Source organism: Lissotriton helveticus, chromosome 11, assembly GCF_964261635.1.
Source record: "Lissotriton helveticus chromosome 11, aLisHel1.1, whole genome shotgun sequence".
Classification (NCBI taxonomy): Eukaryota; Metazoa; Chordata; class Amphibia; order Caudata; family Salamandridae; genus Lissotriton; species Lissotriton helveticus.
In genome coordinates, this window is record NC_136072.1 from 417,142,627 (window position 1) to 417,165,747 (window position 23,121).

The 23,121-nt window shown below is 41.9% G+C and overlaps 1 protein-coding gene across 3 annotated transcripts in view; it reads right to left on the reverse strand.

Annotated features, from left to right (window-relative positions):
* Positions 1–6,730: 6,730 nt before the first annotated feature.
* PPP2R3A (protein phosphatase 2 regulatory subunit B''alpha) overlaps positions 6,731–23,121 on the reverse strand; it is a 1,303,908-nt gene continuing 1,287,517 nt past the window's right edge. For all 3 annotated transcript variants that reach the window (XM_078665893.1, XM_078665894.1, XM_078665895.1), the window contains 4 exons: positions 15,059–15,234; positions 9,748–9,866; positions 8,540–8,646; positions 6,731–7,015 (listed from right to left, as the gene is read on the reverse strand). In XM_078665893.1, coding sequence (XP_078522019.1) covers positions 6,919–7,015; positions 8,540–8,646; positions 9,748–9,866; positions 15,059–15,234 — 499 coding nt within the window. In that variant the 3' untranslated portion in view covers positions 6,731–6,918. The remainder of the gene's footprint in view (positions 7,016–8,539; positions 8,647–9,747; positions 9,867–15,058; positions 15,235–23,121) is intronic.

Here is a 23,121-nt window from a genome sequence, read left to right on the forward strand (position 1 = left end):
CGGAGGGGGACGACTTCCAGCATATGATGTGTGGGTGTACGAGTTTGGGAACGTCCTGGAAGGAGGTGCTGGAGCTACTGTGTAATACAACTGATTGTGTAATAGAACTAGACCTGGGCGCTTGTTTGTTGCATAGGTTCCCACATACAGCTAAAACGAAAGTGTCGTAAAAAATGTATAGATCTGGGCCTCGTATTAGCTAAGAGGGAAATCACTATGCATTGGAAGTCAGCAAGGGGGCCGGGTGTGGGGAGATGGCGGGCGGAACTACTCAAGTGGGCGCGAAGCGAAGGCACGCTTCGGCTACAGCAGGCCCTACGCACTAATAATGACAAGGCACAGGAGGCAGCAAGGGCGTTGGAGGCATTGGTAGCAGTATTGCAGGCTCCAGAGAGAGAGGAGAGAGAGGACTTGGAGTACCATCAGAAACCAGCTGGCACTTTGGCACAAGGGGAATGACCCAGGGTAAGATCATTGGGACAAAAGGTGACCTTCGAGATCTATGTAAGCCCTGTACTGTATTACTGTGATTCACGATTGCTATTGTATTGAATTCTGATGCACATTTAACTGATTAACGACCATGCTCTAGAGGCACACCAGTGGAGGGGGGATGGATGTGGGAGGGGGGTACACTGAGAAGTGACTTGTGGTATATTATATTGTCATTTATCCGCTTGTTATTGTAAGGCCTCTCAATGACGTTGGGTGTTTGAAAATCAATAAAATTAATATTAAAAAAAAAAATGATAATGTTAGCTCGAGTACCTTTTTTCTGGATGTTGGAGTTTGACTGGGATATACAAAGTATTAAGCTTATATCTACTTTAATTTCATCTTGTTGAGCATAATTATTGCACAAGGTACACATACTTTGGATGAGGCTTGCTCTACCTAAAAGTTGTAATAATCGGTTCTTTCAGACTGTGTGTGTGTGTGTGTGTGTGTGTGTGTGTGCCCTACACACAGAGCCAGCAACGTGTGTTACAACTGTGCTTGTAACTTGAATTGCCACAGGCAGACTTACTGGCATAAAATCATAAGCACAGGTTGGGTTATGAAAAAAATCCTTTGCTTCTTCTAAGTTAACATAATCATCTACTTGGTTAAGAATTCCTGGCCCTGTAAATTGTAGTTGTTTGGATGACATGCTCATTTAATATTTTGTTTTGATTTTCTACAATTTGTACTGGTATTTTATACATTCTATTTTCAATGTTGTGTAGCAAATAAAACAAGACCAACAATTTTCGACTTTTCAATGACCATGCAGGAATTCCCCATATACAATGCGTGGTGCTTTTGTTTTACTTTGCTTTATTTAAATATGGCAGGTTCATTGCATGAAAAACAAATTGACAGAATTAAAGCATTTCTACATTTGAGAATATTCCTCATTTTATACGTCCAGTTACTCTTAACAGTCAATAAAAAAAAAATCTTTACTATGGAGGTAATCTTTTGATATTCCTCCCCATCATCTTAACAGCCCTAACGATAATAGTAATCCTATTTTACAACTCTGCCACTCAATGGCAGGACAAAATAATCTGATATATGAATCTTTGAAACCGTAGAGGATTTTCTTTAAAAAATGTACATATTTAAAACAATATTACAATAGTACCACAGTCCGAGGTCGTGTTCTGTACCAAGTAATACTAGCATTCTTCTTTACACTAGATACAAAGTTTAAAAACACCAATATTATCTACAAGAAACATAATAAATGAATGTAAGGCACACTTCCAAGCATAAGTAAAACACAAGTAGGTAAAAAGACAAAAAAGGGAACTAAAAACAGTTTAAGCGGTGCTTTATATTAAACATGTGGCATGACCCTTTCTCTGGTGAGGCATTATTGCTTTAAAAAGTGATTGTCCTGAGCCAGACAGCAAATGCATGGGCAGCTGCCACAGCCTCGTCTATTATGATGGGGATGCCCTACTCTTTTATGTCTGAGCTACCTACAAACATTTGCTGATTGGTTTTTGGAGGCAGTGAGATGTGGGCATTAAAGGAACGCAGACACTGGTTATCAAGGTATATAAGCCCAAAGCTACCTTGCATTTAATGCATTTTGACAGTAAAAAGCTAATTATTTTGTTTCAGTCTATGGATAATGTAGGGTGCAGTCCTCGGTGAGGCACAGCAGTCTATACTCTATTTTTAATCTGTATCAGAACTTGAATAGTGGTTTTAGGTAACTGCTAATCAAGACGTGTGAATCACAGTGAAGGCTGAATGTCAAAAAATGTATCCTTCCCGATGCTTGATATTTTGTCTTTATGTTGTAGAGGGCTAACCAATCCAGTAACATTACGAACTTTATTTCCGAGTTATTAATGATGTCCCTTTCAATAACTAGGATCAAACCATCACCAGCACTAAGACATGATGACCACAAAAAGTGATTAAGTGCACTATTAATTGCAAAAGAAGAAAATATCTCAACTCTACCTTATCAGAAAGGTCAAAAGTTTTGAATGGGTGCATTTGAGACATCTTGGGAAACTCGACTTGTATATCACAATAGAGCTGCTCCCAGTAAGGTGTCGCTAGTGCTAGTGTAAATCAATTTGTGAGTGCAGGCATCTCACAAAAAGCGAAGTCCTTCACTTTTTGTGAGATGCCTGCACTCACGAATTGATTTACACCAGCGCTAGCGACACCTTACTGTGAGCGGTTCTATTGTGATAAACAGTTTCTGTTGGAGGCTGCCGGCTCCTAGTACCCTGTGCCTCTGGTTCCCTCATCCCAGATTCTATCTGGGTTTTGTGGTTACACAAACTCGACTTGTAGACAGATCGTGTTGTGTTTCGTGGTAATTGTGTCAATAAAGATCACAGAGACTAATTATAAAGATCTGCATACAACGAGGGCTGCTGGGGGGAAAAAAACACATGATAAAGAAAAAGTTGCTCTAACCCGTCTAACAAATGCACCACATATTTAGCCATACTCATCACAGTGACACCGGTATATGCCAGAGCTGTTCTGAAGAACATCTGGCTTTAGGGCATAATTTACCAAGCATTTTTGTGTCCACGCACCCGCAATTTCGTTTTATCAAAAATGGACAAGGCTCACCTGAAAAACATTTTTATAAAATTTATATAAAAATATACTATTTCTTTTGAATACATTTCCCATCAAATCTTCCTGACTGTTCTCCGACCACTTCTCATCTGGTTCTGGGTCTACCAACCTTAGGTGAAACCTACTCTGCTCAATTTATATTTGTCGGTTGCTGATGTGCACTATGTGCCACCAGTGGGATACAATAAGAGCACGGTAAAACTTCAATGGGCAGATTTACTAATTTATTGTGCTTCGCTTGGGGGGAAAAGTAGCACAAAGCTACATTTGCTCTGTTTCCCTGCACAGGCCCACACACAGGCTGTCTAGTGCCATGCAGATACAGTTACACCATAGTGTAGTTTGATGTCTAGAATAGGTTTTGTACTGAAAGAGTATCCTTCCGAAACTATGACTAGACAAACTTGAAAACATTTAACATATTGGATGTGTTCCGTATACTATTGTAGCACACATCCAATGTGTTAAATGGTAGGAGAAAAAAAACAATTTCTCTAACTTTGCACCTGCCTCAAGGATGTGTTATTTTTAGACGCATAGCCCAGTCAAACAATGTTAGCAAATAGAGCTTTGCAGCAAACAATACAGGTGGTTGTGCTGGAATGCCTAAGTACAGCCAATGGAATGCCCCTTTGATACAAAGTAGCATAAAGAACTATTGGCAGTAAAAACGAAAAGGCCACTTTTCCTGTGCAAAAATAAGTTTTGCATAGGAAAGTAAATACCCTATTAAGACTTTGCACCAAATTGTGTCACTTTACTGAGGTGCAAAGTCTTGATAAATCTGCCCCTAAATTTGAACACCAATTCTACAAAATAGAGCTAGTCACAGAAATGCTAACAGTTTGCAAAAACGTGTTTCTTTTTTTTTTAGACCATTTGAAGTACTCGACAAAAGGGTAGTGGATTAAGCATATGTAATGCTGAGAGGCACGTAGCTTAAGGGCGACTGTTACTGGTTGCTAATAAATAGATGGTACAGTACAGTGTGTACTAACTGGACATATAAATTGATAGTGCACCCTTATTTTTAGCATTCTTAGGATTACGCATCTTGGGTTGACTGAAAGTACACACCTAATTTTGTTTCCGTTACTTCCATTTAACCTGTAGCTCAGGGAGCAAGCACATGGGAGAGCAATCTTCCTGAGCTTGCACTTTAGACAGATATTCACTAAAGTTGTAGTAAATCTAAAGAAAAACCAGTCAGGTGTGTGCGGCTGACATCTACCCGTTTCTTGATGCACATACAAGTTCAATGGCTTTATCCCAGCCAGAATTGATGTAGTGACAACAATGGAAAACCAACGTGAGAGGTAAAAGAAAGCTGAACTCAATGTGCCCTACAGTGAATGATAAAATTCAGTAAGACTGTACCAAATGTGGTCGTATCAAGCCTTTCAAAATGGTAGATGTAGCATAGGTTTAATTAAATGCTAACATTTTGGTACTTAGCGTACTAAATATTCTTTCACCCTGACCTTAACCTTTGGGATATCACAGGGTTTATCACCCCAACTTGAGGATCTCAAAACACTGAAATAATAATTTTTACAGTTTATTTTTGATAACAGTACTAAAAAACAGTCCCAAGTAACTTATTTTCATAAGACTTTCATGAAAGAAGTCACAACCAATATTTGGTATGGTTTACATAAAAGACTGCTACAGAAGGCAGATAGCTATATCGTGGGCTCAATGATGGTTATCATTGCTATCCCTTTTATTGCTGACATTCCGGAATTTAGAACTGCATTCTAAGCAGAGATGATAGGAGAGGGAAAGAATATGCCGGAAAGTTTAGGCACCGTTTCCCCTCTAGGCCTTCTTACGGATTAGAACAATAATTCCTTTGCATGCAAAATAGAAACCTGAGACCATGCTTTAGAAAAAAGATTTTTCTTTCTTAGCTATGGCTGCACTTGCGCCATTCCTTATGAGCACAAGAAACACTACATTCAACAGTGATTCTTTGTTTTTTTAGTCCAACCCTCTACATTTTCACCTTAGTATCAATTGTGCATGATTGATATTTCTGCAACACGTGATTAGAACTTGGAGCACACTTTGCATAATGATGAATGTTTACTTCCGGTTTTTAAAAGGTGGAACACTACTGATTGTAACTGTATGAAAAAAAAATATTACTATCAAGGAAACTAACCCGGGTGAACTGTGGGAGGAAAATGCGCTTTTAGAAGGATGGTTATTGCCTAAATGTTTATCGAGAGTCAGTGGATATGTTAATTAGGTTATTCTGCGTAAGTTATAGTGAAGACATGACTACATTTCCCATATTTAAAAGCAGTACTGTCAAATTACTGTGGATGTTTTCGTTGGAGAAAAGGACAATACAGGGTAGCACACAAAAATAATAAGTTAATTGGTAAGCCACATACGTCAGCTAGGTTTGTTTGAGCTCTAACTGGACACTACAGGCAGAATTATGCACTCACTCGTTAGTAAAGAGCAACCGACCGACCGAAGCACACAACATCTTCTAGGAGGGTGAGAAGAACATAGGTATGTGGTTGAAGGATGTTGGACTCCTGGCTGCCATGAGTAAATGGCATGTAAAGGTAGGAAGGACAGTCTTCAAGTAGTGTGTGACCTCTCACAAAAGAGAGTAGATTTAATATCTGCATTTGAAAAAGATGGGGATTTGGTTTCCTTGCTCCAAACACTGTCTGCTGTAGAACACAGCGAATAGCCTGGGTGTTAGAGCATGAACATTTCCGTAAGAGTAAAGGAAAGCAGTTGCTGACAGAAACTGGAGAAATACTGATTGAGAAGAGGATCTAATAATGGACGATGGTAAGGGAAGACGATGCGTTGCCTAGCTTCACTAAAGTAATGAAGATAGGTGAGATGATTTCAATATCTGATACAAGAAACAAAAAAAAAGTATGGGATTTCCTTGAAAAACACTGGAAAGAGTCTAAGTGAGCAAATTAGAGAGAATATCATAGTACAGGTTATAACTTAACTAATTAAATTCCGTACCCTAATTTCTGACTGGATGGCGAGGGAGGGATATTGGTTATCATCTAAGGCAATTGTAGAACCTGTAAATCCGAGTTCTAATACTGGTTTCCCCCACAGCCATTTTATGACTGGAGGTAAATCACTGTATCACGCTGGGCCTCGTGTTCAATATATGTAAAAACAAATTGGCGGAAGTTAAATATTGGCACTCTGCTATAAATAAATAACACAATATTGTATTTACATTTCTGGAAGTAATTTAAGGGATAATTTCCTATACGAAAAATAAATTCAGACCAGGGGGCTCAGTGTCTGGAAATGGACTATCAGTGACTACATCATGTAGGGAATCTGTTAATTTCGGGCAATATCAACAAGTCCTACTTATTCTCTCAGCTGACATGAATCAGAAGAGGCTTGTTCTATATGTGACATTCCCAATTACATATTTACAATATGAACAGAATTTTACATCTAGAAATAGAAAGCATTAATAGAATAATAATTTAAACCGAAAGTGGGATGCAGTAACATTTTCTAAAAGAGGGCTTAAACATTTATACAAATACACAGCATTTAAGACATATTGCACAAAGCCTTTGTGGATGTGGATTTTGATGAAGCAAAAGTATACTGCAGGCACATATATTTAGGGAATATAGTCTTTATATTATTTATAGAATAGAAAAAAAACATCTTGCCATCAGAAAAAAACAAACTAGAAAGGAAAATCCATAAATTTGTCAAACAGGGCAGTGGACAGTCCTTAGCGAATCTCAGTCGTTGTTTAGTCTGGTTGTCCAGCAACTGGACCTTCTCCTGTTTTCTTCCTCGTTATGCTGAGAGATCAGAGATGATGATTGCATCCATCTTGCTTCCATTTTCGGAATTAGAAATTAGTTCATCGGCTTCGTAGTCCTCTTCAAAGGAGCTAGTAAGGCAAAGGCAATTCGTTTTGAGAATACATTAAACGAATATGGCAACATCGCTTTCAGCGCAATACAGTGTATTCTACTTTATCCTTCAAAGTCGGAACCAAATATTTATATTTGTTTATTTGCCATTTTACAATATTGCAGAATCCACGAACATCAATGTAAAAAAAAGTATTTTAACAAAGGCCATTGGAAGTGCCTAGAGTCACGCAGTGCATCGAGCAGCCCTCTTTCGCTTTGAGTACTGCACCTCTGAACACAAGGACACACTCATTCTAGCACCACGCAATACTGGGTGGGAATTGCACACCTATTTAACACGTATTCCACAGCAGAGGTATTACCTTACTGTGTATTTAACAGACCAATCTGAGTAAAGGGCAATACGATGATAATGCCTCCCATTTCCTACAGTGCTTGAAATGGAAATACTGAAATCCATCTCCTTCTCCCAGAGTACCACGTTGCTGTTGAGAAGTGCAGGCATTCTCCAATTAAAAGCTTTAAAGCAGTGCTGAGAAGTGCAGGCACTATCCCTTCCAAATGAAAGAAGTGCAAGTACTGAGTACCTGCCCATTTAAAGCACTGGCGTTCTACTCTTCTATGGTGCTCCAACTTCCAATGAGTGCAGTCTGCCTGGTCAATGTACACAAGGTTTTACCCAGCAAAAATCGTGCAGGCAGACACCAGCGCAGTGAGGTACTACTACAATACCAAAAATTGTAATCTCGATGAGGCTAGTAATGCCATCGCACGCTCCACTGGAATTACAGAGGCACCCGTAATGAGGCCTTCAGTGATACATTTTGGAAAAGCCCCAAGAAGAGTCTCAGACCCCAATCACATGTTCCCCTTTAACAAGGCGGGGATACCAGGCCAGAATTAACGATTTTGGCAGAATAACGTCCAGTGAGTTTACTGTGTATAGGAGTTACAATTCCCGAATTAGGGATTAACTTGCAAGACCCTGAATTATCTGGTCCTTTGAAACACGCCCCCCCCCCCCCCCAAAAAAAACCAAGGTTATATTATTTCCATTTTTTAGTAATGTGGTAAGGAGGCAGTGTTCACGTGCACGATATCTACGGATATATCTACAAATTCTCTCAACTACATTAATGCTTTGGCTGGGATAACACTGGCTGTCTGCTTCCCTCAAGCACTTAAACGTTCATGGAGTAGCACCTTTTGGGAAGATCTGCCTAGGCAGAAGAGCTTTTGCGGAGACCCGCTTATAGAATATGTCATCACTTCATACCCCGTTGCAATGGTATGTTTTGAGAGCCTGAAATTTGTAAAAATATCGCCCTGTAATATCTAGATCTGCATTTGGGACAATCTGTATCAATCTCACAATGCCAAGACGAAATTGGCACTGTATAAAAACCCAAATACAATTACACATTGTATCTGTGCAACTTTAGGCTTATATGAGAATTCTGGTAATGTGTTGATTATCTAGCTACCATTAAGTTGGTGCATGGTGGGAAGAAGAATTAATGAATGAAATATACACTTACCCCTCTTGTAACTGATCATTGGCCGACTCCTCTGCTACCAGGATCTCATACTCCTCTGCAGCATATCTGTCCCAGTCAGAGGGTTCGGGACCATCATTTTCAACATCCTGTGTCACATAAGGTAAAAGATGAAATGTGATTAAATAAAAGTAATATTTTAGTCATAGTTAAGCTCCTTTCTGTTACAACCATCAGGCAGTTCACATTTCACAAATTATCCGGTCTAATACGTTTCTTTTCAGAGCATGATGTGGCTTCACTGCAAAAGTGAGAGAATAAAACACTAGAAGTGGACAGTAGTTCTGTGACTAATACACTAGGTGAAAGTACCCATTAGATCTCAATCTCTTTAAAACTAGGTTCCATTGTTGTAACAGTGAATTCTGATTCCTTCTCTACTTAGTACTGCTAAATCCCATAGTAAGTGCATTCATTCTAATAGGGTCGCCAAATGCATTAAAACTAGGACATTATTGATGATAAAACCTTGAGGAGAGAAATGCTTTGATCTTTCGATATTTCTAACCTCTTTCTTTATTTCAGACGCATAAAAGTTTGCAAAAAGAAGTAATTTGCTGTCTGCTTCATTGTAAAGATGTGAAAAACAGGTTATCTGAAAGGCTATGGTTAGCAAATCACCTGATCAGCAGGTCAGAAAAGGAATTAAACAGGCAAGATCCAAGAACTGCCCAGTAGGAGCCAAAGTGTCAACCAACATAAAACATTAGCCAAGAATTTGAGAATGACGAGGTCTTCCCGTCCTTCAAGACGACGACCACAAGAAATGCTAGAATCCACAATGAATGACGTTAGTGAAAGGCCTGCTTTATCTTAAGGAATTTTGATTGTTTTAGCTACCACTCAAGTATTACAAAATTAATTGAAAACATTGTTGTCACTCACCTCCGCTGTCAATAATGTCAAATGAGAGCATTTATCACCTTGACACTTCCAGTGATATGCGAATTATAGTGATGGACAAGCATTTGTGACACCTGCTGCTTAAGTTCCGTGCTTAGTGACAACGTTTTTTAACAAACATTTTCAAGATTCAAGCAAAAGTTTGACCCATTTGTTTCATTTTCCTTTCTAACACCAACTTTCTCCCAATTTTCCTGTCCCTTTTTATCTTAATAACATTGCTCTCAAAACATCCGCCTTGCTTCAAGTATCTCTCATCTTATCCTATCCGCCACTCCCTGACATACCTTCTGCACTGCAAAGGGATCCCGCTGTTCATGGTCCAGGTATTTTTCGAGGTTGAAGCATGTGTCGTAAAATATATGCGCCATCCTGCATCTCTTCAGGTCACGCAGAGTTATCTTGCCTGGAAGGAATGTAACACAAAAGACCTTTTATAAACTACTCTACTTATTTAGAGGTACAGTGATTTCAAGTTAGCGTGCTGAATCATGAGGCAGTGTTCCAAACGAGCTTCACAACTACATTTGAAGCGCTTTCTCAAACGTGTGTATATATATATATATATATTTTTTTCTTTTTCTCTCCAATGTAAAAACCAAAGGTTACAATTTAGTTATAGTTAGGAAAACGGGTTGTTTCTGTACAAACCACACTTAAACTTCATAAACATGAGAAATACTCAATTTATATTTTCTCACCAATTTTAAATTAATATCACTATTTATTCTTTCTTTACAAATCCAAGTTAAACTACATACATACTAGAAGTTCTAAGTTATACCTTAAATGTATTATTTACGCACCACCTTAAAATTATTATAACTCTGGCACCTCCATACAGGGTAGTGAACTTGGTAACCACACTACATTAACTATAGCACGACACTCTACCATGCACTGTGTCCTCCCAAATGATGTGATTAGCAATGTCATAAGTGCTGTTATAAATGCTATAATTTCACATGCTATAAGTGATGTAATATAATAAATAAGTGATGTTATATATGGAAGGGCATAAGCAGTGCATGTAGAAGGCGTGAATTATAGTTAATGTAGTGCGGCTACCGAGTTCACTATACTTTATATGGAAGTGCGCGAGGTATAATAAGTTTAAGGTGGTTCGTAAATGATACAATGATGGTATAACTATAACTTCAGACTTTCTAAGGTGTGCATAGTTTAAGTCTGTTTTGCATAGGAACAATAAATACAGTTTTCCTAACTATAACTAAGTTTTAACCTTTGTTTTTTATTGAATTTCAATGGTTTTTATATTTTAATAAAAAAGTGTTTCAAATTGTATACTGTAGTGTTGTCAAATGGAGTGTTAAGTGGAGTGTTACAAAGTACAGTGGAGTTGAGAGGTGTACAGTGGAATTGCATAGAGTAGAGTGGTGTAGAGTCAAGTAGAGTAAATTAGAATAGAGTGGAGTGGCCTAAAGTGGAGTGGTGTCGAGTGGAATAGTGTCGAGTGGATTAGTGTCGAGTGGAATAGTGTCGAGTGGAGTAGAGTCAAGTGTCACAGAGTGAAATAGCATAAAATGGTGTGGCCTAGAGTGGAGTGGTGTAGAGCGAAATAGACTAGAGTGTAGTGACATACAGTACAGGCAACTTGAAATAGCTTAGAGTGGAGTGGCGTAGAGTGGAATGACGTAAAGTGGAGTGGTTTTCGAGTTGGGTAAAGCGTAGACTGGAGTGGCGTAGAATAGAATGGAGTGGCGTGGAGTGACTACCAGGTCTATATCCCGGAGGTCTGTTTCAATGCGTTGTATTTGGGAGCAGATATCGCAGATGAAACCCATGTGTTTAGATATGCACACCCAACGAATATATGCTTTAAAGGCCTCCTAAAGGGTTGCTTGTGTCTAGACTGTAACCAGAATTCAATGTGAAATATTCTACAATGGAGTTATGGAGTTCACTACGGAAGACATGGTCATGAAGGGCCTCGCCATGGAACCTCCAGGTGCAGTCCGAGCTACATCCGTAGGGCATCTGTAGTGTGAGGAGGACAGGACTATGGTTGGATAGAATTTGACATCCGTGGCCCAGAGTGAAGAGTTAGCTGAGAGTAGCCAATAGTCTAGCCGTGTCCAGACAGAGTAAAAGGTATGGATGGGTGGCGGGCGTGCTAAATAGCCTGTAAAGCATACATGTCGGAGATATAATGGAGTACCTCCCGCGATCAGGGTTTACCACTTGTGCTGGTAGAGTCATTGTTGGGGTATTGTACCATGACACAGGGAGGGTTGGAGATGGTCGGCAATCTTTTCATAGAAGGGACCCTGTTAAGTCATGCTGACTTTATAAATGCCCATAATTTACCGCATACCCTATTTCTCACAAACGCGAGCATAATTCGCTATGTGCGAAGGCACTGGGCGCCGGATGGTACAGAACCCACTTCACATAAACCGCTGCAAGCCATACACACAATGGGACATGAGCGGCATCTAGTCCGACGGCTTTATAGGGCATCTGTGAACATCTACGAGACACTCTGACCTCCCTCTCGGACAACTGGAAAACCGATCTCAATCGTCCCCTACAGGACAAGGAATTTTTTTTTTATTAGAATCTTCCCGAAAGATGTCCTGTAACTAATATTATTATTGTTATTACCATTTATAGAGCGCACAGCTACCTCAGACGGGGGTGTCCCGGCGCTAGTAACGGCAACAGCAGCAGGATTTAGGCCATGTGTGGGGTTCGGGGAAGGTCAAACATCCACATTTTCAATGTTTTCCTAAATAGTCTTTCTGTCTTGGCCTTTCTGATGTGTTCTGGCATGGTAATCCATATGGCAGTCATTTTTACTGAGAACGAGCATCTGCCAATTCTGGTTTTTTTTAATCGTGGGGTATCCAGCAGATCCCGAAGGTTGGATCTTCGCACTCTAGTCTGGGAGTATCTCTGTATTCTCTTTTTCAGATATTTTGGGCCTTTCTCACTCAAAGCCCTGTATGCCAGGGTCAGAGCTTTGAATTCTAATATTTCCTTACTGGTAGCCAATGTAAACTACGTAAATGGGGGGAGATATGGTGACGGAGTGGCACATTCCTGATCAGCCTTGCAGCCGAGTTTTGGATGATCTGCAGTTTTCTGAACAGATATGCGGGGAGGCCTAAATACAACCTTTTGGCATAATCCAGTTGTGATATGACCAGTGCATGCTCCACCGTTGTCCTGCAGTCCATAGGGAGATAGTGAAGAAACGTTCGTAGGGTTTTAAGTTTCCAGAAGCACTAGGAGGAGACATGCCTGACCTGAGCTTTACCTGTAAGTGCGGAGTCGAATTTAAAACCTAGGTTTCTTACAGACTCCACAGGTACGGGAAGGATTAAGTTCTACATCCCACCAGAGTTCTGCCTTAGGGGGATGCACCTGGTTAACTCCAGATTTAAATGTTTCCAATTCACTATTTTGCATCATGCTTATCTCACCCTGCACAACTGCACACTATGTTCCCAATGAGCTCATCAGCCTGCCCATGCTGTCGCGCATCTGAAGATGACCTAGTACACATGCTGTGGGCATGCCCAAAATTGACTCACTATTGGTCACACGTCTCATCTGCTCTATCTGTCAGTTGGAGGATTAAGGACAAGCTTCCAAAAGCCTGAGAAAGCAATAAACATAAAAAGATGTCTTGGGAAGAGAAACCATGAGTGGGTGGTTTCCTATTTTCTCAAGAATAGCTAACAACTCTTAAAATAATTGTATTATACATGTAATATTCCCCAACTAGATTCTGAATGTTGAAAAGTCAGACATGAAAAAAGATTCTTTTATTGGGATTTTGATATTAATAATAAAAGATGGACACTTCCCTCACAAGGATAGCTGGACATTGAACTATATACAAATTAATAAGTTCTTAAGGGACTTTTCTGCTCCTTATCGTTATATTCGAGGAAATTGAATGAAATCGTGATGTGCTGATGAATGCTTCTTCGAAGTGATGAGTAATGCCTAAACAAGTAGTCACCAGAACATTATTGAACACCCTCTGCAAACAATGCTTTGTATGGATTGACAGAAATGCATTTTACCCAGCACAATATTGATTGAATGTAGACAATATAACTGAAAAGCCATGCAAATTTAATACAAATAGGTTTAATAAAATGTTATGAAAAGAAATGTGGAAAAAGGCATGTAATAAGATGATAATTTGTTTTTAATGTTTTATAAAATTCTGTAATGGGAATAATGCATTTTCAAAGATGTAAATAAACTTGCCAACACTTCTAACAAAGCTATTTTATGAAGTCACTTTCTTCACATGACAATTATTAGATATTATATGTATTTTATTACATCAGGGTATTTTTTGTGTGGATCTTTGTGATAGTGGTAATCGTGCCTCCCTCTCTGGCTCCCTCAGCAGGCTACTTACTCTCACTTAGACAGCTGGGCAGGCCCCAAGCTGCGCATTACATCACAAACGCATAGAAGCGATTGGTAACAGGTAAAAATCCCTTGGCTCACGTGGGTCTACACTGATATATTGAAGGAAAAGAGATGGCCCTTGGGTACACCACAGCACATTTATTCTGCAGAGAAAAGGGTGGTTCACTATAAATCATTCACAACTTCCTTTCGGTGTCTCACGATTCAGGGGAGGTGGGGGATCACCAGCTAACCTTCCACTTCTTACCTCATATCTCTACAGACCAGAAGCGAGGAAGGTGAGGGCTGAGGGAGCAGTTATTTGCCTGTGAAATGCCACAACAGCAGAAAACAAGTTTGTTTTTTCATTGCTGATGGCACATCGGACCAAACATTTGTTGTTCATGCTCAAAATCTGGCAATCTTTTAAGTAAATGAAACAGGAAGAGAGACTCCTCTTAGAAAAAGATTGGCACATTCACACATTACAATGTAAAAAGGAACCTAACAGCTGATGGTCATATATTACCACTTAGGCATGTGTCAGAAGGAAGAGACAGAGTTTTATTACTGACTTAAGAGGCTACTGCTGCCTTGTTTGGTATGCAAGGTGGTAATGCGTGACAATGTTGTTGCAATTTGGTGGGAGGCATTTTGTTGTGGAAGTGATATCCTCTGTGCTTTATTTGTGCTATTGTGTTTTTTTGCTCATGTAGTAACAAGCATGTTTTTGTGTTCTACTGTGGTTGTTATGCTGTTTTGTTGTGCTGTGATCTATTATGATTTACATTTGTTATATTGCTTTGAGCAATATTGTGCCTTATGTTTTTTTTCCAACCAGATTTTTTGGTTTTCCAAGACATAGTCAATACATCATACAGTGTTCATTGGTCATGTCCCATCCCACACTTGTTGCACGTATTTTACATAATCATTACTCTCTGGCGTGCTTAACTTAACATTCTCGTTGAATTGTGCCTTGTTATGTTGTTTACTTCAGATATTTTAACAAACACCGCTACATTTCCAGCCAAAAAGCAGCCCATGTCCTGAAGGTATGTGTGAAAATAAGACCATTTAGTAATTTCTAAGGTGGTAAAATAGCACTACTTCAGTTCTTGTAGCTGTAATGTATCTTAAATAAGCACTCTAAGTGATCACATTATACAAATCGCCTTAAATGTCGTAAAAGAAACTACTTACCTTCACATTCAGGCTTCACCAGGTCCAGTGTCTGACAGAGCAAGTCGTGGAAGGGCAGAGGCTCGATTCCCATGGCTTCCATCCGTTCACACTGCTCCTCATAGAAATACTCCATCTCATACATTGAAAGGACCCCATCTCCATCCAAATCCATACAGCGGTACCAGTACTCTATACTAGAATGAAAACACAAAAACAGTACTGATTGTAGCATAGTCAGACACTGCTTCCTTTTCAAGAAATGCGTATTTCTCAAGTAAATTGACTTAGAAACATTGTCAAGTCTTGTATTGTTTTGGATTTCTGACAGCGTGATAATGTGGCACTGCTTAATGCCTGGGTTGTGTGTACATTACGGTTGCTTCTCACTCTCGCCTACAGGCCATGAGTTAAAATCCAGGTAATGATACATCACTTCAACATCCATCCATAGTGAGTAAACGGAGTATTCTTAAACTGGGCTTTTGCAACTCCTGTATGTTTATAGAATTTTGAGAGAGCAAAAATGTGTTATACAGCAACATACAAGACAAGTTATTATTATTATAATTCCTGTACAATGGATCAGTGAGTCAGCTTAATCTTTTCACAAAGCATCTGCTGTGACATGCAAGTGACACGTTTTTATCCTAACTAGACCATCTCCGTTTTTAGGTCTCGCCTACGACGAACGCGCTCTCGCAAGCGAGAACTATAGTCGTCGTCTCAGCAGTCTGAGAACGACGAAGGGATACAAGACCTGGCCGCGCGCAGCGTTTTTCCATAGGATAACGTTGTGCGCGCGACCACGTCTTGTCTCCACGGCATTGCATTGCAGTCCGGATCGCGTCACGCGCCTCTCTGGAATGCAGGGGGAGTCTGCATACCAGCGCGCAGCGCTGATAAACAGGCAAGAGGCGCGTGTCGGAATCCGACTCTGCCAGGCTGCACGCGCTTTACGGCACGGCATTTACTTTCGCTTTTCTTGTTAAATGAATGCTAACATTCATGTCGGATGCACTACGGTGATCACTGCCGGCAATCGTGCAAATTGTGACTACTATTGTGATCTTGTCTGATCTGGGTTCACTATTCTAACTTTAATATTAGTAGTAGCTCGGGAGGCTTTTCTTTGAACATAAGTAGTTCTTATTACGCAAAAGGTTGGAGACCCCTGGTGTAAGCGGAGCCGTGGTGAAGAGGACAAATCTAACAGTGGGGGCCTCCAGAACATACACACGCCTAGACCGGAGGCCCGACACACTAGTTACAACAAGAACTTCAAATGATTACGAAAGAAACGTTGCTGCCCTGTGAGGCCTCCGTGCGGTTTCCAGCCAAACGTAGGAGCTGTCAAGGAGGAAGGACATGGTGTATTCCACCCCCACAGTGTCCAGAGATCCTCCACAATCTAGAGGTCAAGGTTCATGCTGCTCGACTCGAGTGGAGATGCCCGATTGGCTCTTCGATGTTTCCCACTGAGTTGAAACAAAGTAGTACTTTATTCTTGGCATACACCACGTTCTTGTTGCCGAGTTTACTGCATTATTGCTCCACTGCACGTTCAAAGTTCTAATTCTTACATAATATGATTATGTAATTGAAACGATATGGTACAATGTGTCTCTTCCGGCCCTCCCGCCCCCTCACCCGGTGTTTGGTTTCTACCAAGAAAGATTACGTTTGAGGATTAGATGTAAACGTCCCTACCCCGATGCTTATTGGTATATTTCTGCGCTTAAGGCTTCGCTCTACTATTATTTTCTTAATAAAGAGAATTAATCAATCCGCCTCATACTCTTAATCAAAGTCTTAACTACTCTTGACGTGCTGTAGCTCATGAAGAGAATCGCACCCAAAGCATGGCTGGCCTCTCATTCCAAAGCGGCTGCACACAGACACTAGACGCTTGTGCAAGGCTTTGGCGTCTGGTATCCGTGTGAGATGACGGACAGGAAGTCACTAGGCAGGAGACAGGAAACTGCCGTTTTTCTTCCCTCGTGCACTGCGAAGTACATGAGCCCAGCAACCCGGGCGAACATGAAGGCACCGTGGGTTAATGGGTATTCCAGGATCCAGCGCTTAAAAGTCCCTGCTGCAAACATCGATCCAAAATATCAACAATAAAGTATGATTAATGAATGTAAGTGTGCAAATGACTGATTTCAGCTGTCCATGCAGACACAGGAACCAAAGATCACAAGCGTCTTTATTCATCACTGAAGTTTCATGCATTTACGGCCTCTGTAATGACCCCCTAAACCAAGATGAGGAGTGCAATATCACAGCATAACAAGCATTTTCAATGCAACAGGTCTTGCATCAGTTAGAGTTAGAGTAATTGCCATTGCAATTACAATCTTGCATAATGTTTTTGTTTGCAGTGGAGTGAATGTATTTGACAGATAAAGATGGTGGCAAGAGAAGTAGGTAGCAGTAGTGGAGTATTTACATATGCATAGCTTTATTGCCATTGGTATAAAATCGTGAAAGTAAAAGCATTGTAATTTTTAACGCCAACAGCTCTAACTTTAACGAATGCGAGACCTATTGCATTGCAAATGCTTGTTGGTCCTTCCGACCATTTAGATGTGCAATAGGAACACCGGCTAATTATAGGTCTTAGAGACAGAAAACTGTGGTATAAAGTGCTATAAAATTAGGTTATTATAATATTCCTCCTGAATATGATTCTGCACATTTTAGACTACATTATATTCTCCAATAATGTACAACTGAGCTGGAATATTACGTTTGCTGATCAGACAATCAGTCTATTTTGTAATGATGTATTTTGCAGGCCCTTCATGACTTTAAGTAAAACTTATGGAGATGTTTTCATTTGTGCTTATGTGTTTGGGATATGTCAGCTAATGCATCTTTGTTAAAGTCTTCTACTGTAATATATGCAGTGATAATACTATTTTTCATTACCTCTGGGACATTACCTTTTCAATAGTATGAATTTATTGTAAAGTCAACTTCCTTCTGTTCACCATAATTTGTGTACCCGTTCACCTCTAGCTCAGTCTCTTTCTGACTCACATAGTGGTAGGACATCAGCACTTCTTTTTCCCAGAGTACCAATGACAAGCATGCCTTAAACAAACAGCATTTATTCTGTGCATGCTCTGAGGTCCAAAGCCTCTGAGCTCAGGAACCCACAAAGTTCTACAGACAAATCTAGGGTTTCACACCGATACAAAGACATACCTTGCAATTATTCCTCAAAGTTAGTACCCTCGGATTCCACAGATGATGAAGTAACTAACACCTTCTGCCAGACCCAATTCGGGGCGCCTCAGGGCAGACCGGGGTTCTGGGCCTAAACAGTGGTGGTTGAGGTTGTTTGCCACTGGGGTCCGTCTTACTATGGCTCTGCAAACTAGTCCAAGTACAGTCTTTCTGCACTTGATTTCTAGGGTATTGGGAGTAAGCAGCAACATGCTTCTTAGGGAAGTTTAAGAAGCAGCTAAAAACCTGGCTGTTCTAAGTGCCACACTGTCACTTGCTAGCGGTAGTATGCAGCCAAATGCGCCAAGAGATCCCTGTGGGGAGGATTCGTTGCGCAGTACAAATGCTAAATAATAATAATAATAATAATATTGGGGGCACAAGCTCTGTACCTCAATAAACTAACAGACAAACGTCAATGGCCAGCTCAGTGCTTGTCCATTTAGAGAAAAATACTTTTTAATCTGACAAAAGTACTTAATACTACCCAATCTAGCATACATAGTAGTGATCCTGGTCATGACTTGTAGCGCTACACCCATTATCTCCCCCCATGCTGTATCTCACCTGAGTGACCCTAGCTAAAATGTCCCCCAGCAATTTAGGATAGAAGCATAAATAATGTGCATGTGCTGGTTTTAGTGCCCAACTAATCAAATGCACAATTAGTTCAGCAGGTAAGAATTCATGGCCAGATTTAGACGCTGGCGGATGGGGAATTGTTTGTCAGGACGGCAGATACCTTAACATCCTCACTCTGAAGGACAGCAGTCATAGTAGTTTATTGTACGGTTAATAACCTTAAACAGACGTACAGATTAAAAGCATTCAGCATACAAAGTTAAAAAATCCCATAAGAACAAGCAGGTCTGAGTTCGGCACAAAAAGATTAAGATGAGCCATAGTTAAGAGAAAAACAGAACTTGCAGCATATTTGATTGCTAAAAGGCTATGTGCTAAATTGCAACAGCAGCATAGACAATACCAAGCCCATTTGAGGCACACATTGCTGACAGCTGTGCCATGTGCAACGGAATTTTTTTAATGTAATGTGTATCAAAACATTTTTAGCAAGAACAGACCAGCAGTATCAGGTTGCACAGGCGTTAACATTTTTTTTTAAAAAGCAGTGTGCAGGACAGAATAAAAGGGGTGTTTCAGCTGCGACACTTGATGCCATGTTCTTTGCAGCACATATGGAATTAACTTCGTACAGTTTGGCTGCATCTTTCTGCAGAAACGTAACAGTTTTAACATTTAATAAGGAGTTCACAGGGTTCAGACTGGCTATTACTGCCTGTCAGCAGGTACGAACTCCTAGGCGAATGAAGTCACTGCGGAGAAGGATCTTCTTTTGCTGCAGCAAAAAAGGGCAAGTGCATAGGATATGGATTACATTTTCTTATTACTGAACACAGAGACTGAATCTTATATAGTGGGGATTTGAGAGACGTGATGCCAGAAAAGCAGCTCACAAGTTCCACTCATCTAGTCTTTTTTTTTAATTCTTTTTATTAACTCACACAATATGAAAAACAAAAATTAAAACATTAAGATTACACTGGGTGGCATCTGAACATACAATAGTTGTTGTCACATCTTCCAAGTTACAGAATACAATGCAAATAATATCAAACGGGTTCAGGGATCCTCCGACACAACATGATCGTCCCGTGTGGCGGAGGGAGCACAGATATCTCCTCTGTAGCCGTTCCAAGCCCCCCAAATTTTCCCCCACTTCCTGTGCCTACCCCTAGCACCAGTCCAGGTCCTCCATCCATTTCCCAATATTTGGGGGCTGATTAGCCCCCCATAGTTGAGCGATATTGCGCTTGGCAGTAGCACATGCCAGCGTGACCCAAACCTTTCCGTGAGACGTAAGATCAGTTGGTTCCCAGACATTCAAGAGACAACGGCGTGCCTCCAACTCAAGGCCGACTCCTCACACCTCACGTATCTTGTCATGAACTGTGGTCCAATACCTCCGGATGACAGTACAGTCCCATAACATATGCATAAACGTTCCAGCCTCACCACATCCCCTTCGACACTCACCACTCGCAGCCAAACCCATTCGCACCAAACGTGGGCCCGTAACATAACAACGATGAAGGACCTTCAATTGCACCAATCGGAGTCTCATTTGTATAGCGATCACCCTTGGGGAAGATACAGCCTCCCTCCAGTCTTCATCATCTAGGATCAGCCCGTTCGCGTTCCATAAGAGCCACGAGCGGATCGTCCGTGTGATTAACGAGCTTTTTATAGATCAGGGAGATCGTTTTCGTCGGAAGATGACCGTCCAACACCCGATCCTCCAATGGGGAAGCCTCCGGGGGCGTAACTCCTCGGGGAATAACAGCCAGCAACGCATGTCTAATCTGTATGTAACGAAACCGCTCGCTCTCCTGCAATTGATGCCGTTCCTGAAGAGCCTCAAACGACAGGATCCCATCCTTGCCCCACATATCTCCCACCCGGGAAACCCCAATGAGGTCCCACTTGTCAAAACCTTTAGTCTTCCATAAACTACCCAGGCGTTCAGCATTCCATAATGGCGTGGCCAAAGTTATTTTCCCATCCCACTTAAGGGAACGATTAGCCTCATGCCACACCCGAACCGCCACCGCCACAGGCCCAACCAGGGGAAAGCGCCCCTGTCTGGCATACAGTGCCCTAGAGTACTCGCCGCCAGGAATCTTGCCGCGATCCATAGCATATCCGGGGTCAAGCGGTGATCCGTAGATGGCATGATTGATTGCCGCCAGCTGAGACGCCCAGTAATACTTCCGGATATTGGGCAGGCCTATCCCCCGTCATACCACGACAGTGTTAGCTTAGAAAACGCAATTCGCGGCCTACCATCCCAGAGGAGATGCCTCTGGAGAGACTCATACTCCTTAAAGTAAGATGGGGGAACCAGGTCCATGGAGTTTTGGAGTGCATATAAGAAGCGGGGAAGAGCCATCATTTTGAACAGGACGGCACGTCCCAGCAGGGAGAGCGGTAGCGACTTCCATCGCACCACGTCCCTCCGGAATCTAGCCAGCGGTGGCAGTAAGTTATTGTTATACCTACTCTGGGGATCTAATGATATGAAAATGCCAAGATACCGAAACCCCTCCAACTCCAATCTGACCGGGCAGCCCGGGGGGACATCAGGGGGATCACCGCTTAAAACAAAGAGAACAGACTTCGTCCTATCAATGGCAAAGCCAGAATATCTCCCAAATACCGCCAAAGACGTATTCAGAGAAGCTTGGGGGGTGGTCAAGTATAGTAGAATATCATCCGCATAAAGTGATATCTTGTCCTCCCACTCAGACGTCCACCTAAGCCTCTTGATCGACCTGTCCCAGCGGACCCACGCCGCAAGCGGCTCAAGCGCCAAGGCAAATAACAACGGGGAGAGAGGACATCCCTGTCTGGTGCCCCTCCCCAAGGGAAAGTCAGCAGATCTATGATTGTTTACTACAACTCTAGCCAGGGGATCGGAATATAAAAGGCAGACCCAAGTCGCAAACTCCGGACCAATGCCCAATTTACTCAAGACGGCAAAAAGATAAGGCCACTCGACTCTATCAAAAGCCATAGTGGCATCCAGGGATAATAGAACTGTCGGCTCGTGTATTTTCGATGCGCCACCCAGGACCCCGTGCAACCGGCGCAAATTAAGGGCAGTATTGTGGCGGGGTATAAAGCCGGACTGATCCGGGTGGATCAGTGTCGTAATGACCTTAACCAGTCGAGTTGCGAGCAATTTTGCTAAAACCTTCCGTTCGGCATTCAGTAGGGAGATCGGCCGGTACGAAGAACATTCCGTCTTCGGTTTGCCCTCCTTGTGCAGAACTACAATATTTGCGATTCGCTGATCGTAAGGAAGCCAGCCCCTTTCCCTGCTCTCGATGAACATATCCCTGGCGAAGGGAGCCAATTTGTTTGCATTCACTTTATAGAGCTATATGGGAAGCCCATTAGGGCCAGAGGCCTTCCCAGAGTGAACCCCTCTGATGGCCTGCGCCACTTCATTATTCATGAATGGGGAGTCTAGGTAGTCCCTGTCCGCATCGGAGAGGGTGGGCATTGGAATATCACAAATCATCTCTGCATTTTCAGACTCAGTGTACCTGCTTTCAGCCGCATACACTGCCATGTAGTAGCCAGCGTATTCGTCCGGAATCTGCTGCGGATCTGTTATTTTATCCGAGCCGACGGTCTGCAACACAGGTACCAATTGTGACGCCCATTCCCCCTTTTCCAGCCATGCTATTAACTTCCCAGCCTTATCACCATGTTCGCACACCCTGCTCTGGGTATCCGCAAGCTGTGTCTTCGCCCTATCGCGAGCCAGACTCCTATACTCATCCCTGAGGAGGCGGTGCATTCCCTCCGAGGAGGCGTCAAGCGACACCTCCCGTTCTAATGCCAGTAAGTCCGTTTCCACCCTGTCAACCTCAGCACGGCCCTCCCTCTTCTTCCCCGAAATAATCGACAGCAACTCCCCTCTAATGACAGTTTTGTAAGCTTCCCACATGGAACACTTTGAGTCCACCGTACCCACATTGTCCTGAAAATAACTGTCGGCGACCCGCACAATCTCCTTCTTGATATCGGGGTTCCATAACCGCCAAGCGCTGATGGGGGCAACCCTAGCCACGTCACGCCCGCCGATGTCCAAACCAATCCAGACCGGCGAGTGATAAAAGACCCACCTAGCCAAGTGCCGCACATCCCGGATCCAGCCTGCCTGCGCCGCCGGCACCAATACATAATCTATCCTTGAAAGGGAACTGTGTGCCGCCGAAGCATGTGTATATTGGAGTTCACTGGGGTTTTTTAGAAGCCCGAGC